At 38.8% G+C, this 16,887-nt stretch overlaps 4 protein-coding genes across 4 annotated transcripts; all 4 read right to left on the bottom strand.

Annotated features, from left to right (window-relative positions):
• Positions 1-3,110: 3,110 nt before the first annotated feature.
• Positions 3,111-3,716, bottom strand: LOC147552445 (uncharacterized). The gene has a single exon (XM_086668634.1). It carries the CDS (start codon positions 3,714-3,716, stop codon positions 3,111-3,113), a length of 606 nt encoding a protein of 201 aa, XP_086524760.1.
• Positions 3,717-6,413: 2,697 nt separating this feature from the next.
• On the bottom strand, positions 6,414-10,752 carry LOC147552444 (uncharacterized). Its single transcript, XM_086668633.1, has 2 exons — positions 10,047-10,752; positions 6,414-6,937 (listed from the first exon to the last, which is right to left on the bottom strand). Exons 1-2 carry the CDS (start codon positions 10,750-10,752, stop codon positions 6,414-6,416), a joined length of 1,230 nt encoding a protein of 409 aa, XP_086524759.1.
• A 1,420-nt stretch (positions 10,753-12,172) lies between these two features.
• On the bottom strand, positions 12,173-13,239 carry LOC147552443 (PRA1 family protein G2-like). The gene has a single exon (XM_086672185.1). The coding sequence runs from the start codon at positions 13,149-13,151 to the stop codon at positions 12,513-12,515; it is 639 nt and encodes a 212-aa protein (XP_086528311.1). The 5' UTR covers positions 13,152-13,239; the 3' UTR covers positions 12,173-12,512.
• Positions 13,240-14,146: 907 nt separating this feature from the next.
• Positions 14,147-16,818, bottom strand: NFU2 (NIFU-like protein 2). Its single transcript, XM_086666251.1, has 4 exons — positions 16,432-16,818; positions 16,213-16,327; positions 15,210-15,520; positions 14,147-14,510 (listed from the first exon to the last, which is right to left on the bottom strand). Exons 1-4 carry the CDS (start codon positions 16,531-16,533, stop codon positions 14,322-14,324), a joined length of 717 nt encoding a protein of 238 aa, XP_086522377.1. The 5' UTR covers positions 16,534-16,818; the 3' UTR covers positions 14,147-14,321.
• Between the last annotated feature and the right edge of the window lie 69 nt (positions 16,819-16,887).

The following is a 16,887-nucleotide window of genomic DNA, read 5'->3' as shown; positions in this document are numbered from 1 at the left end:
CTTTTCTAAAAGTTCCCCTAAGAGCTAAAATAGAAATAATTCTCAAAAACATTACAAACATTAAAGTCTCCTCACCTCTCCGTATCTCTTTCGTTTCATTACCTCTTTCCTCCCCTTCATTTATCTCGTTACCTCATTATCTTCTCCGACGAAGGTTGTCGGTCGATCATATTCGAATATCACGACGTATAGGCCCGGTCTTGTTAGTGTTTGAGTGGGCGGTTATAGGCCCGGTCTTCATTACTGAAGGGGGTAAACTCGATTACTAATTAGTGTAGAGGGGGTAAACTCAAAAAACCCTTCTTTTTATAACTCTAACTCTAATTGTAACGAGTTTTTATTTATATTTTTAATATAAATCCAAAGTTTAAAAAATGAGTTATACAAAATTAAAAAATAAAATAACTTTATAAAATTTAAATACGCAATAATAGAAATGAAAAAATAAAAGTAATTTAATTTTAGTAACGTAATGCAAATACGAAAAAAAAAACATATTTCCTCTAAATTAACATATAAAATATAGGTTAATTCTGTTTTGACTCCTAATTTGTGACAAACTCGTCGTTTTAGCTCATGTGAGTGTCTGACAGTTCGATTTAATTTCAAATTTAATTTCAAAAATGATTAAAAAAAAAAAAAAATCAACTCTTCTAAAAGTTCCCCTAAGAGCTAAAATAGAAATAATTCTCAAAAACATTACAAACATTAAATTTTGGGGCTAATTTTGTGTTAGTGTTTGAGTGGGCGGCTATAGGCCCGGTCTTGTTAGTGTTTGAGTGGGCAGTTATCGAGCTTATCACATCTATGTTCGAATATCACGACGTATGTAAATCGTAGTCGTCTTCCAGAAAGAAAAAAATTCAAGATTTAGAATTGGACTAGGCATAACCCGTGCCAACGACACAGACGCTTCTGTTTAGAATCCTACGGTTACTAAAAGACCTTCGAGTAAGTTGAATCATTAAAAATAGTGTACAATCTAAAAAATCACCTAAGTATTAGAAGGGTTAATTCCGTTTTGGCCCCCATAAGTGTCCGGCAGTTCGTTTTGGCCCCAAAAAATTCCTAAATGGCCCCAAATTTTTTCAACCTCCCAATTTTACCCCCATGGCATTTCTGTAATTATCTTTTTTTTCTTTTTCTTTGTCCACCTCATCTAACAATCACCACATCACCTGTCCACCTCACCCTTCTTCTCCGGCGAAAGGTTGCCGGCCGGAATAAAAAATTCCGGCCGGCCACCTTTACCCAAAAAAAAAATAAATAAATAAATTTCCTTCATCTTCTTCATTTCTCTCTCTTCTTCATCTCCTTCTTTCTCTCTCTTCTTCTTCTTTATCTCTCTTCTTCTTCTTTATCTCTCTTCTTCTTCTTTATCTCTCTTCTTCTTCTTTCTCTCTTCTTCCTCTTTCTCTCTAACCCCTCTCTCTTCTCTCTCTATAACTCCGGCGAAGGGGCGGAGCCCCTTCGCCGGAGAACCAGACCTTCAAGGTCTGGTTGTAGAAACCAGACCTTCAAGGTCTGGTTGTAGAACCAGACTCGGTCTGGTTGGAAACCAGACCGAGATCTGGTTGTAGAAACCAGACCTTGAAGGTCTGGTTCTACAACCAGACCTTCAAGGTCTGGTTCTCCGGCGAAGGGGCTCCGCCCCTTCGCCGGAGTTATAGAGAGAGAAGAGAGAGGGGTTAGAGAGAAAGAGGAAGAAGAGAGAAAGAAGAAGAAGAGAGATAAAGAAGAAGAAGAGAGAGAAAGAAGGAGATGAAGAAGAGAGAGAAAGAAGGAGATGAAGAAGAGAGAGAAATGAAGAAGATGAAGAAAAAAAATTTTTTTTTTTTTTTTGGGTAAAGGTGGCCGGCCGGAATTTTTTATTCCGGCCGGCAACCTTTCGCCGGAGAAGAAGGGTGAGGTGGACAGGTGATGTGGTGATTGTTAGATGAGGTGGACAAAGAAAAAGAAAAAAAAGATAATTACAGAAATGCCATGGGGGTAAAATTGGGAGGTTGAAAAAATTTGGGGCCATTTAGGAATTTTTTGGGGCCAAAACGAACTGCCGGACACTTATGGGGGCCAAAACGGCCAGTTGGTCACAAATCGGGGGCCAAAACGGAATTAACCCGTATTAGAATTGCTATTTTCAAAAAAAGAAAATTGAATTGCTATTTTCAGAAAAAAAAAAAAAACTGAATTGCTTACTATCATTATACAATTTAAAAAATTATAAAAAATACAAAATTTGTAACAATTGTTATCAGATACTCTTCAGCAATTTCTCCGGATTTAATTCTTCAATTGTTACTAAAATCTGCAAATTTTAATAGACAAAGAAATTAGAATTTCAAAAAGATAAAATTGGCAAGAACAATTAAATGAATTTTAGAGCGAGACCTCAACCTCCAATTCTGGATATTAAATCGATTGGAGATTGGAACAAATAAGTTGTGCGTCATTTTATTTTCTTCATTGCAATTTCTTTAGTTTCTCTATATCATAAGATAAAACTAAGAAAACCTTCTTAATCACTCCGACAAAAATTAAATAAAGTAAACAGATAAACCCCTAAAGAGATGGAACTAAAAAATTGTGAAATTCAGTGACAAAAGCTAATTTAGAGATATTTACTCAAAAGAAACAAAGCTGGTTTCTAATACCCTAGAAAAGAAAATTTTGTAAAATATGTTTCCTAAACACTGAAAATCTCTTGCCCTTTCTCATCTCTTTGTGCAGAATAACCATAAGTATGGAGCAGTGTCTTCACTAATTCACCAAATAAAAAAAAAAATAGAACTCAAATCTCCACCTTGATTTTGTCAATGTTCAATAGAAGGATTCTGAAGATAAAGCACAACATGTGAGTTCATATTTAAGTAAACCCCTCTTGTAAAGAAAAGGAAGAAAAAAAAAATGAAAGATATAAAGACTTACGTGCTAAAAATTTGTTGTTCTCTTTCTTCCAATTTGAAGAGGCACACATTTTATTTTTCTTTTAGTCTTTTTATTTGAAATTGTCAACGGGTTAATGGGCCCGACCCTTACAAGAAAGGAGGAAAACTAAAAAGAAACTAACACAGCTTATTGAGCTAAATACAATGCTTGAACTTATTAATCAATTAAGAATGTCTAATTCTAATAACACCTCGTTTATCCTCATCCAGTATCTTTTTTAGTTCTTCTTGGAGTGCTATTGGTGGCATCTCAATAATCCCCGTCAACGGTCGCAATTTCGAAAGGAAATCAGCTGCCTGATTTGTTTCTAGGTAGACATGTTTGATCGAACAATCCTCAAAATTTGTCCATAGTGCTTTAATCTCACGGTATAGTCTATTCACCTGCCATGGTGGTTGCGTCGCTATATTTGTTAGAATTGAAACACTTAATGTAGAATCAGCAGCTATACATACTCGGTTCCTGCCAAATTTTCGTGCCAATTGAAGTCCTAGTTTAATACCTTGCAGTTCATGTAACAAAACGGACTCTCTTGTTGTTCTAGCAGCTGCTGCTACTATGATGTCCCCATTCGAGTCTCGCACTATGGCACCATACCCACCTGACTCCCCGTCGAACGATCCATCCGTATTTATCATAACACATCCGGCAATCGGGGGTTGCCATTTGCATGTCTTCGGCTGCTTCCTGATTAGTGGTAGATCAAGATTCCATCGAATTAACAGTTGTCTTGCTTCTCCTGACTCAGCTATCATACCCTTCCATGACATTACCTTAATTCGAACTCCACTAATGATCTCTTGAAGAACTACCTGACTTGGTCGTGGCTCTCTTCGGAAGACCCGATTGTTCCTCTCAATCCAAATATTATAAATGTATGCTGTGAAGACTAGACAACCCAATCATCCAAGCATCGAGCTCCCTTGAAATGAGTCAACGCACCAATTTATTTCCTCTGTCCAATTACCAGTATGATTACGGTTAATGCCTAACATCTGTAACAATTCAGTCCAGATGCTAAGGGAGAACCTGCATTGAAAAAAGATATGCTCGTCCGTCTCCGACGAATCCTGACAAAATGGACACAATTCATCAATTGGAAGACCCCAAGACCGCAGTTTCACCTTTGTTTTGAGCCCGCGTTTTAGAGCAATCCAGGCTATGAATGAGAACTTCGGGATGCCCTCTTTGCACCATACTAATTTCGCCCATGGCACCTTATTCACTTTACGACGAAGGCAATTGTATGTATCTTTTACCGTAAACTCCCCTGAGGTAGTAATTTTCCAAACCACACTGTCATTTCCCACACCCCCCACTTCCACATTCGGTAGAGCCCCGAAAATCTCACTTAGGGACTGACCCACATTGGCTTGGTATACCCATTCTCCTTGTATAAGAAAGTCGAATACTAGAGCATCTTCTCTCAGGTTAGTAGCAACCTGATGGAGTTCAGCAAAATACTCAGTTAGTGAACCCAAGGGGTGCCATACATCTCTCCAGAAATAAGTGTTGCTGCCATCATGAATTAAGTATTTAACCATCTCCCTAGCGTGATCCCTACTGCCCAATATACGCCTCCAACACCAAGAGCAACTAGATGGGACGTTCATGGTCCAAATTTTTTTTCTACGGATCAAGTTCCTCTGTACCCAACGAACCCAAAGTGTCTTCTTATCACTAATGAGATCCCACACATGTCGGAGGTTCATAGCTTGGTTTATAGTTTCAATATCAAGAATCCCCAACCCTCCCCCTTCTTTAGGTAAACAAACGTCAAGCCATTTAACGGCTGGCCTATTACTTCCTTCTTCGAGCCCTCTCCACAAAAATCCGTTAAAAATTTGGTTGATCTCTTTGAAGACTCGTTTTGGGAGTACAAAAACAGAACACCAGAACACTATCATGCTGCCCAAAACTGTCTGAATAAGGACGAGTAGACCGGCGTAAGAGAGAAAACGTATCTTCCAAGATTGCACTCTCCTCTGAATCTGGTTAATTAACGGAATGCAGTCTCTATATGATAATCGGGAGGCAAGCAATGGTAACCCAAGATATCGTATAGGTAATTCACCAATCTGGAAGCCGAGAACTTGTCTAATAACCTCTTTCTGCTCATTACTCATTCCAGCACAGAAAATTGAACTTTTTCCTACATTCACTGCTAGTTCAGTACCTTTGTATAACTTGCTGATTGCCACATTTAGTACATGGGCTGAGCCTACATCACCGCGCATAAACACCATGAGGTCATCGGCGAAGCAGAGATGAGTAACTACTGGGTCTTTGCACTTGGGATGAAGTTTTAAACGACCCTGTAGGTGTTCCTGCATAATAATAGTAGAGCATACCTCCATTACCATGACAAATAAATAGGGTGAAAGTGGGCAGCCCTGTCGTAAACCTTTCCTTCCCTCGAAATAACCATGAGCGCCGCCGTTAATCATTATCGAGAACCGGGGAGTGGACACGCATTCCTTGATCCAACCTATAAAGCGATTCGACAAACCAAATTTCTGCAATACTTTAAAAAGAGCAGACCAACGGACTGTATCATATGTCTTCCGAAGATCTATCTTCACGGTACATCTATCAAGGCCTCGAGCTCTACCATAATCGCGTACTAATTCGTGTGCCAACATGATATTGTCTTGAATCAGTCGTCCCGACATAAAAGCCGATTGGTTCTCACTAACCAGTTCGGATGCAAACATTTTAAGCCTGTTCGCAAGAATCTTTGTGATGCATTTGTAGATGACATTACAACACGAAATGGGCCTGAAATCACTGAGAGAGGAAGGGTTAGAGATTTTTGGAATAAGAGATATAAGTGTGGAATTCACCTCTCTAAGTAGTTGTCCCGAACGAAAGAAACATTGTACTGCCCTTATGAAGTCAGTACCCACCACCGGCCAGCATGCTTTGAAGAATAAAGATGAAAAGCCATCTGGTCCAGGCGCTTTTTCCGAGCCTATAGCTGAAAGAGCTGCTGTAATCTCATCACTTGTGACCTGTCCTTCAAGAATATTAGCTGAATTCTGTTCAAGAGTATTAGAAAATTCGAAATCTGCTAAAGTTTCATCCTCCTCCACATTCGGTTCAACCGTGCCTAGTAGACCTTTATAGTAGTCCACAAACACTTCAGGAATGGTTGCTGCATCCGTGATCTCTATACCATCATCATCTTTGATTTTGGTGATGTTATTCCTGGCTCGTCGTTCCTTTACTGTATTGTGAAAGAAGCGAGAGTTTTGGTCATCCAAGTTTAGCCATTTAATACGTGCTTGCTGTTTTTTCATAGAGATCTCCGTTGACATTTTGGAAGAATATATTTGGACTGCCTCTCTCTCAATTCGTCGTAACTCTGTATTCATCGGATCTGCAAACAACCTATTTTGGCATTCATACATATGTGTCTTTGCCGATTCAACTTGATTAGGCATATTTGCGAATCTCGAACCTCTCCATTAGATGATTCTATTTTTTACTGCCTTAAGCTTTTTCACTAATTGGTGCATAGGGTTGCCTTCCACCTGCAACGACCAAGCTTCACTAACCATGTCAATAAAACCTGGCTCCTCTAGCCAACAATTAAAAAATTTAAAGGGGCGTTTTCCAGTTTGCTTAATCTCCTCGAGGTTCACCACCATAGGAGTGTGATCAGACCATCCAGGAGGACAAAATTCAGCTTTTACACCAGGAAACAGACCAAGTAATTCAATATTCATAAGACACCTGTCCAACTTTGAAATTATGTTTTGAGTACCCGCTCGTGAATTAGTCCATGTATACCTATATCCTGTATACGGGCAATCAAAGAGATGTGCATTCTGAGTGCACGTATAGAAATCTGTGTAGTGTATCGGTCGTACCTCATCCCCACCTATTTTATCATCAGCAAAAAGTATGGAGTTGAAGTCCCCCATGACCAGCCATGGTATGTCAAATCGTGTAGTTAAATCTTCAATTTCAGCCCATAGTATGGTCCGACCTGCCAAGAAAGTATGACCATATACAACGGCAATCATAAACACTTTAACGTTCCACTCAACCCGTACCACTAACATTTGGGTTGATACATAGACTTGAGAAACCGAGAGCACTAAGGGGTCCCACATTAGCCATATTCTCCCATCATCCCCTCCATCACTATTGTCCAAGAAAGACCAGAAAGGATTAATGCGGTGCTGAACTCGTACCTTATTTCTGTTTTTAACCTTTGTCTCTACTATGCCACATAAACTCAGTTTTTGTATGCGTATGAGGTCTCGGACTTCCATGATTTTCCTATCGTCATTCAAACCTCGGAGGTTCCAACAACCAACACTAACCATTTAAAACTTTAGGTGATTTCCGGCCTTTTGTCTTCATCTCTTCGGTGGCCCGAGAACCGTATACTTTAGAGTCTTTAGAACTCCCTCTCTTAGTCGAATCGGTAACCCATGGGTTCACCCCAACTGCACCCATTGTCTTGTTTCTTAATTTGCTGGTATTCCTCACCGGATTCACTTTCACTAGTTGATCCCCCCATTTTACATGTTGCATCATTACGTAAACTTGGTTTCTCTGGGAACTCTATCATTTGAACATTTGCATTATGTTGCTGCTCTTCACTCAATGAGTTATGTGATGCACCCGAAAAGGTTACACACCCAAGCGGAGGTATCAAGTAGTAATCCGGCAAAGCCGGGATCGATCCAAGGATAGGAAGGCAATTTGGACATCGAAGGGTCTTATCCCTCGGTATAGATATTAAAAGCTAACTTAAACTAAAAAGGAAAGGAAACAAAGATAAATGGGGGTTTTAGATTGAATAAGTAATAAGAGAAGAAATAAACTAATTAAACGATAAAAGTAAACGGGCGAGAGAGATTCGAGAGAAGAGTTCGGAGGAACAAGAGTCGGGAGACGGTAAGAGTTGATTCGGGTAAAAGTTAATTGAGACGGTTACTTCGATCCACAAGATCGACAGTGACAAATACTATGTATCTATTCACATGAAAGTGTAATTAACTTCACCCGCATTGACAATCCTAAGCATCATGTGTCTAACTAAGCATAACCGATCAAACGTCACTAAGCATCGACTATCAAACTTACACACACCATCTAATGAATTGAGAATGAACAAGTATGACACTAATAAGCATAATACGTCAAACTAAGTATAATCGATCAAACGTCACTAAGCATCGATTATCAAACTAAGTACGCATTATCAAAGTTCGTGTCAATAGACGATTACGATCAAGGCTTCTAGTTTATAAAACTAGACGAAGACAATTAAACTCACATGTAAACAAATAATAAGTCAATCATCACATTCAAATCATGCTTCAAGAGTATCCGAATACGAGAGTTCATGTATCGAAGTCCGGGAATCTATAATGATAATCTACAACTATGTATTGTCTGATTTAATGTGTCAAATACAATCGATGTTCGACTCCTAAGGTGGTGTCTATAAGGACTACGTATATCCGAAGGTCATACTTAGTCAAACAAACGTCCTAAATCGGTTAATCCCGAGTCGTCGAAAATGTCGTCTAGTCGCCTAACTATGCGAAGTGCTTGACAAGACACATGAAATACGATCAAAACGATAATCGAATCAAATGAACATCAATTCATAATCAAAACATCAAATCATATCAAACATAATCACAAATTCATCACATTTCATCTCATATAATCGACACACTTGATTTAGCTAACATGGTGAATAAGTAATAAATGAAAAGAAGATGATGAGAAATCCCCCTTTTTTCGATGTGGCTCGAGGCTAGGTTCGTCGAGAAAAATGAGTCTCTAAGTGTAGTCGATCTCCCCGTAGCAATTTTCTGGATTTCCCTTTAATAGTGAACTTTGGGTGTCCCCGAGTAAAAATCAGATTCCCCATAGCACCCACCATCATCTTCTCCATTTAGAACACAAACTCCATTAAAGCTTCATCAAGCTTTCTCTCTCTAAAGATTTCTTACCCAAAATCAAATCAAATCACATGGGAAGTTAGCCAAGGACATGGGGAGTAAAAGCCCCAAGGTTTCCGGCCAAGAAAGTTGCCGGAACACCATGAAAATCCGGCCAAAGAAAGACATGAAATTCGGCCAAAAACCATGAAATCCGGCCAACACACTTAGATCCGGGCCAATAGCTACTGTCCCTAGGCCGTCCCGTGCTATACCCGAGACGGTAGCTGCTGTTCCGAGCTTGTCCGAGCTGCAGCCGCGTCCGTGAGTAAAGTCCGAGTTGCAGCCCGAGCATCGCGATTTGCAGCTGCTTCCTTGCTGTCCGCGCGTGCTGCTGCTGCTGGAAGCTTCCTCCCGAGCTCGGGAAGCTTCCCGAGCAGCAGCTCTGTCCCGTGTAGCAGCTCCCGTGTAGCAGCTCCCGTGCTACTCTTGTTCCGGCCAAGCTTAGGCCGGCCTAGGTGATGGCCGGCCAAGCTTGGCCGGCTCCCTCTTCTTCTCTCTTGCTCTCTTTAACCAAACTCTTGCACTTGAAGAACACCAAACCCTAGCCTCTTGCCTCTTTCTCTCTCTCTCTTACTTGGTATCAAAACTTGTGTATGTTAGAATGATGAATGAAGAAGAAGATGAATAGTGTCTTTGACTCAAACCCTAGACTTAGTCAACCTTGACTTTGACTCAAACTTGAGTCCATTGGGTGCCTCCAAAATCCCTTCCTTCTTTCATCTTCTTTGGGCTTGGGTTTTAGACTTCACTTGGAAATCAAGAGGGTGCCTTCTAGAATTATAACCAAAGGAGGGTGCCTTCATAGAATCCTTGTTTTAAGACCGAACCTCGACTTCTTTCTTTCACAACTTCCACGTCCGAACTCGGAATTGACTTCCGTTTTCACCGTTGGGCTCGTCTTTGACTCCTCTTCTCATATGATTTGCTTGAAGTCTTTTTCTCTCATTTTGGGCACATGAAATGATAGTGATAATTCGCCCCCTTTATTCCGATTCCATGTTTAGCTCCAAATATGGTACCTAAACAAGAAAAACACATAAAATATTATTGATAACACTCGAAAATGACTAATTAGTCTAAGTTAGGCTCTCTAAATGTGACATTTTCGTGTCACATCATTATGCAAACATTGCCTCTTTGCTGCTTGACCCCTATCCTGACCTTGGTTCTTGCTCTCGGGTATACTGCTAATAACTAGTCCCTTTACTGGACTCTTTCCCCTCCTACGAGTAACCACAGACCATTCTTCATCTTGGGCAGACCTGATAAGAGACGCCCCCTCACTCCTAGCAATGGCTTGTTGTCGTTGGGACGTTAGTAATGAAGCTCGGACCTCGCCTTGCTTACCGTTAGCAGTCAATGTGGTGTTAGTGTTTTGTTTCTTGAGAATTTCCACCTCACCGAACTTGTGCATCTTTCTAACATGATCGTGGACCACCACAGTTCCCTCTTGTACCTCCTCCATGTGTGTATCATTTGCTGCATCATTGAGTTCAGTAGAGTTACCAGTTCCTGCTGACGGGTGTTGCATTGTGCTCTCACTACGCATTGTCTCTTGGGCAAATTCACAAACAGGTGTTGGACAGTCTTTGCTCAGATGACCAAAAGCTCCACATTTAGAGCATTTTGAGGGTTTCCAGAGGTACTCAACCTTGATTGATATCTCTTTTGTATCATTTACACGAATGGGAATGCAATCGACTAATTCTTGATGTCTACTGACCTCCACGCAAACTCGAGCAAAGTTCAACCGTGTTTGAGTAGCCGTATATCTATCCATCGACAACAAGCGTCCAAGGTAACTAGCTATCAATGCAATTCCCTTCTTAGTCATTCCTACAAACACTTAAAATTTAAGTTGTTCCACATGAATATTCACCATAATTGTAGTGTAAAGATTTGTTAGTTTTTTACCTCGAATGTCCACCTTGGTTGTTAATTCTTACTCAGAAGCATTATAGATCGGATGAAAAAACCCTTGATGCCTTCTCCAATTGGATGCAACAAGAACACAAGAATCACTTATTTTAGGTTATTTGTTTGAGAGAAATTGGGCCAAAACTTGTTGGGATAAATTTTGTTTGGCCAAAATAGATTTAGCCACACCTTTCTTTTTTTCTTTTTCTTTTTTACATCAGATCCGTTAGCAATACGGCAATTTGATTTGAAATAAAATGTCCCGTCTTACGAGTGTAGGAAGTCTCTCTTGACTATTTCTTTTCTTCCTTTGAAACTAAAACAACATTTCATATTGTCAATGTCTTTTTAATTGTTGTGCGTTTTTTTTTTTGTTGAGGAATTGTTGGGCGTTGATACATGAGCAATAATAACTCGGGATCTTTATTTATAACACAAACATATTAATATGGAAAGTTGAAACATATTAATATGGTAAAAAGTTAGTATTAGATTGTCACCCGTTACAATTATTCTATTGAAGACAAATATTCTTTTAAGCAAAATAAGTTATGAAGTTGTTACCAATTTGAATTATTCTCGGGGAAGGCAACCCATTTTCTAAGAGATAACAACTACAATTATGAATGCAAAATTGAAGATTTAGTCAACAGTTGGTAGTCCAAGTGGTTCCAAGGTATTAACAAAAACTCTAGAAATCTCAGGAGGTCTCGGGTTCGAATACCAGAGAAGTGGAATATTTGGTTATTTGAATTGAGATTATGAGAGTATAAATAATGTTGTTGGGCTTCAGGACAGGGACCGACTAAAAGAAAAGCTTGGATAAGTAAAGGTGAGAGTCTTCTTATTTCCACTTTAGTCGATCAACTCTTGAGAAAAGAGCTTTTGCAATCTGATTTACAGAGCTTTGCAAACTGGTTTGCACTGCTTTGCAATCTGGTTTAAGAGCTTTGCAAACTGGTTTGCAGAGCTTTGCAATCCCGTTTGCATCGCTTTGCAATCTGGTTTGCCTTGCAATGACTTTGCACACAATTTGCAATCTGATTTGCAGAGCTTTGCAAACTAGTTTGCACTACTTTACAATTTGATTTGTCTTACAGAGCTTTGCAAACTGGTTTGAACTCTCGTTTGCAATAAGGTCAGTTTCGTCTTTTTCCTATATTAGATTATTTACAAAAATGCCATAGGGAGTTGAAGCCTACAAAAAGTTGATAAATCATTTTTAACCAAAACTCAAATTTTTTAGGGAGTTTTGGCCAAATTTCCCTTCATTAAATGATTTCCTAAATCCCATGCAAGCAAGAGAGAGAAAACCAACTCAACATTTCGATATAATATAGACAAATCGAAAGACTTTTTTTTTTTTTTTTTTTTATGAATATCAAAAGACTTATATGGATACATTGAAATTTGAATTACATTACATTGAGGCAAAAACAATATAGAATTAAGCAAGCGAAAAACAGACCAAAACCCTTAATTCACTCAGCTTTCACACACAATAAAAAAAAACAATAATCAAACAATCCAATACATTCTTTGGTATTGACCATTTTGGTTAGCCAACCAACAATAGGAGATTTATCAAAAACCTAAAATCGCACTTTAAATTACAAAAAAAAAAAGAAAACAGCCTTCACAAAAACTGATCGTTATTTTGACGAGTTAAAGTAAGAATCACCCGATTCTCCGATTAGAATGGGAAGTAGATCCGATCAACCCACTAGAAGCAGCGTCGTCCTCATTCAAGAACAACCCATCAGGGTTTCTAAGACCGCCATGAACGGCGGAAATTATCAGCCCAATCCCAACACCGACGATCAGATTCTCAACGATCCCTGTCAACCAGAGAGTAATCACTGATACCAATATCAACCCTACCAGAATCGTTCGATCGCTAAGATAATTATTCATAAAAAACAATGGATCTTCACGAAATACATAAAGTAGTAACCAAAGTGCAAAGATCGCTGAGACGAATATTAAAGAAACAGGGGTTCCGATTAGGTAAATGAATGTGATGGTGAAGATTAAGATGCCGTAGTTTAATCGGAAATAGTTAGCGTTTTTTCGGATTCTTTCACCTGCGTTTGATAATGAATCAGGACGGTCGAATACGTCTGTGGCAATGAATTCAGGCCATGGACGTCGAAGAGAAAGGAAAGATGAAAAGTTGTAATAAGATCGAGAAATTACGTCGCTAATGGAGATCGGAATGGATGTGTAGGTGCTGGTAGTGGTGGTGGTGGTGGTGGGTGGTAATAGCCTGCCGCCGCCGTCGGCGCTACCGGATTGACCTGTCGTTGGCAATTGCATCTCTTAATTTTGAGTTTCTCTTTCTATATTTTGTAAAAGAGTTCACCCTTCAATTCATCAATCAATGTCCAAATAAAGGTGTTATATGACGGCGTTATAACTGTTTTTCCATTTGGGTTTACTGTTACATGTAAAATATTATAATGTAACGGTAAAGTAAGGTTTTCTAGGACATTACGAAAAGAGGTGACATTTTTAAAATAATGGGGAAATGTAAGAATATTGAAAAGAGAACTCCACATGGGGATGTCATGATGTAGAAAGGGTGAATCCACCTTTACACAAGTTAGTATTATGATGTCTAGGGTTTCTTGGTCCACTGGTTGAACGCTTACTTCACAGTCCGAAGTCAGGTTCTGATTCTATAGAAATGAAAATCCAAGATTTATTGAATTTACGTATAAATAAGTGGTAGATTAGATAGGCTTTTAGGCTCTAGGGATGACATTAAAAGAATGATAAATAACTTTTGAAGACTCGAGATGCCTTAAATCAAGATGTTTTAGTGTTTAATCAACTCAGACTATCAATGCTTTGTAATGACTTTTGGAGAACCTTTGAAACATATCAAAGTTCAGGTTGGAGACAAACTAGTACAACTGAAAACTCGATAAAGTTTATAAGTTGTGTAATGATCTACTAAAGGTGAGTAAAGTGGCTCCATCTAAGTCAGTGGCATTCGAGAATTGTCAATGCAGAAAAAATAGTAGTGCCGGTCAAGAGAGAAAGCAATAACAACTTTCTATCAAGAGCTAGGTCGTTGAACAACTGTTTTAAATGAACAACCCAGAAAAACTTGTCTAACTACTGGGTTGAATTTCTAGGTTGTATAGCTATTTGGGAAGATCTTTATTTGAACATGACTAGTCCTCATCTCTGAACCTGGAAGTAGTACATCCAATAAAACTTGCAATTGATCAAGAACATATACTTTGTCTGCCTTTGAATTTTGCCAATTTTTTTTAAAACAGGAAGACTCGAATTATGGCATCATGTGGGCTTCAATTGACAGATTTTCATAACTTAATTCACCCATTATTCGACGAAACATAAATTTAACTGTACAACACATTAATACACCTCATATATATCATAGAAATATCAGTTCTACACAGGACTTTTGGTCGTTTAGTGGTGCATGCGTCAAGAATCAACTTAGCAGAGAAGCACTCAAAGGAGTTGTACTGCTGCAATGACTGGAATTTTCTCTCTTAACTTCTGTGTTACTGCTACTCGGACAGTCATCACCCCTGCTGCTGGTCCTAGTATCCGTATTTTCACAATTGGCTCCTCAATTGCAACTAGCTCTAGGCCTCCACCACCAGTTCCTATTAGATATGGCCTTATCTCCTCCAGAACCTGAAAAGTGCAGAAGATCAGTGAGGTAGAGATCTCGACATTAAAGAACAGTATTTTGACCTCGCTGAAACTGCATAATTTTGATGGTCCTCTTTCGACGAGTCAAGTGAACTGCAAGATAATGACTTCTAGAGAGGATGCTGAATTGTGTCGTAAATCAGTAAATCGCCACGATTAAAACTGAACACATGGAGTTACTCATATTTTTTCCATCCCTACAGCAGCACATCTTAGTATGTAATGTTTTGTCTAAGACAAACATCAAGCAAAGTAAATCCAGAGACAATCTCAAACAAACAACATCTTCATCAACCAGTATCAAGGTTTACTCAAGATGGGCCAGAGGAAAATCCAGAAGAGTCAATCCGACACAACCAAACAGAGACCAGAAGGTGAAGCAGTGAAGGATGATGAAAACAAAACGAAACCTTGCTTAGTCTCAGAAGAGCACCTAGGTTACTATGCTTATGGCCACTGACACCAAAAACTACATAAAAAAATGTAACACATCCAGCAATAAAACACATCATTTCACTAGACGTCAGCTACCCTAAACGACCATGCCATGAGATTATGTACTACTATATAGAAGAACCAGACACTTGGTTGGCATTTTTAAACATGTCAAGGAAGCGAAGTATAAAACATCCAATATATAGATTGAAAAAAAAATCAAAGGCTCTGGTAAATCAAGGTTACCTTCTCTATATTTTCTTCATTTAGTTCAAGGCCGGTCTCTTTATCCTCAACTGGTTCAACGGCAACTATTTCTGGAATCTTTTCCATCAAACGGCGTTCAATGCCCATCTTCATAGTCATTACAGAACTCGGGCAAGACCCACATGCTCCTTGTAGCTTCAACCTGACAATATTTCCGTCAATCTCGTGTAATGCCACATTACCGCCATCGGACATGAGATATGGGCGCACTTCATCTAACACCGACTCGACATTTTCTGCAGTTAGAGGCAATTCAACTGCTGAATCTGGAGTTGCAACAGCCCTGATTACTGAAAAAAGAGAAAAAGGCGGACATATTAATTCCAAGCAAATCATATTAGACATCCAAATTGATATCTATCTTAAAAAAAAAAAAATTATCATAAAATTAGAAAATAGTAGCTTTCCTAGACCAAGCAAGCAATTCAAGACAACGATAGGTTGTCTAGAACATCACTAATTAGGATAGACCGTTATGATAGAGAGCACCGATTATGTACCACCGTTACAAAAGGTGCTTATTCATTTATCAAATATGAGTTGCAGCAGCTGGATTCAATGCCTCAATGGTAAAACAATCCCTACTTAAAGTTGGTAGAACACAATAAGTGCAAGTCGTAGAATTCTCTTGCAATTTTATTGGTAAGTTCCCAAATTCTTTTATGCATAATCAAGCTAATCTAGGACAATCTTCCTATATACTTCTTTTATTTTTTGTAATTCCTCCCCAATGTGATAATCTTGACTAGTTATGAGTACCCTTTATACTTCAAGGATTCACAAAAATATGTAATCAATCATAAAGTAGCTTGAGAATTTTGAATCTTTTAAAATCATATTATCTGCCTGAATCTCTATCATTACCAACCAATTCACAAAACAGTAAGAGCCCAAAAACGGAAATAAAAGAATTGATCATTATGAATTCCTAAAATCCTACTACCCACAAACAAAAACTACATAATAAGAATCAGGTTATTACCCCGTTCATATGTTCTAATGCCTCGGCGAGTACACAGCGAAGTAGGAAATGAATAGCTTTGACCAAGAAAACTGCTTCCTCTTAGTGAAATCTGGGTTCTACGAAATCTTGAATTCTGCAAATTTGAGAACGATCCAAGTGTTTGGAAGAGATGATGAAATTTTTAAGTTCGTATGAATCAGAGGTAGTTATTAGTTAATAAGGAAATAGAAATAGTACCTTGTGGGAGGAGGAACGGAGAGGAAACCTAGAACTTGAACATGAGGCTTCTAGGGTTTGTTGTGCCCTAAAGTATGAAGGGTTTACAACCACTGCCTGCATCTCTCTCTCTCTCTCTCTCTCAGAGGCGTATAAGGTAGAAAGTTTTTTCTGGACGGACTTCAGAAATCTCGTATGAACATCTGGATATTCGCGGAGCCTAACGTATACACGAAAAGGTCCACAGTTTATAACCAATTGACTTTTTGCTCCCTTATTACTTGTTTTAGTTGTTTGTCAAGTCCACTCACTTCACCTTTTGGTGTTTTTTGTTTCTCCAGAACTTACTCTTTACGTTTGTTTATGTCATCTTTCTGAATTTGACAGTCCTTTCTCTCACTCATGTTCTCTCCTCTCTCTAGCTCAATGGACTTAATTTAAGAGGGGCCTTCAAACTTTTAGTCACCATCTTCATCT

This window comes from Eschscholzia californica, unplaced genomic scaffold (assembly GCF_041429995.1).
Source record: "Eschscholzia californica isolate CP2 unplaced genomic scaffold, dmEscCali1.0.p SCAF_3, whole genome shotgun sequence".
Taxonomy (NCBI): Eukaryota; Viridiplantae; Streptophyta; class Magnoliopsida; order Ranunculales; family Papaveraceae; genus Eschscholzia; species Eschscholzia californica.
This window is presented reverse-complemented; position numbering and strand designations above follow the sequence as displayed.

Excerpts from the sequence above, each read along its gene's own strand:
- LOC147552443 (XM_086672185.1), bottom strand. The coding sequence starts at position 13,151 with ATGCAATTGCCAACGACAGGTCAATCCGGTAGCGCCGACGGCGGCGGC.
- NFU2 (XM_086666251.1), bottom strand. The coding sequence starts at position 16,533 with ATGCAGGCAGTGGTTGTAAACCCTTCATACTTTAGGGCACAACAAACC. Across the intron at positions 16,328-16,431 it reads TCCGTTCCTCCTCCCACAAG|AATTCAAGATTTCGTAGAAC; the intron begins GTACTATTTCTA and ends TCAAATTTGCAG. Across the intron at positions 14,511-15,209 it reads ATGAAGAAAATATAGAGAAG|GTTCTGGAGGAGATAAGGCC; the intron begins GTAACCTTGATT and ends TGCACTTTTCAG.
- LOC147552444 (XM_086668633.1), bottom strand. The coding sequence starts at position 10,752 with ATGACTAAGAAGGGAATTGCATTGATAGCTAGTTACCTTGGACGCTTG. Across the intron at positions 6,938-10,046 it reads TCAAGCAGCAAAGAGGCAAT|GTCGGACCATACTATGGGCT; the intron begins GTTTGCATAATG and ends CTTTCTTGGCAG.
- LOC147552445 (XM_086668634.1), bottom strand. The coding sequence starts at position 3,716 with ATGTCATGGAAGGGTATGATAGCTGAGTCAGGAGAAGCAAGACAACTG.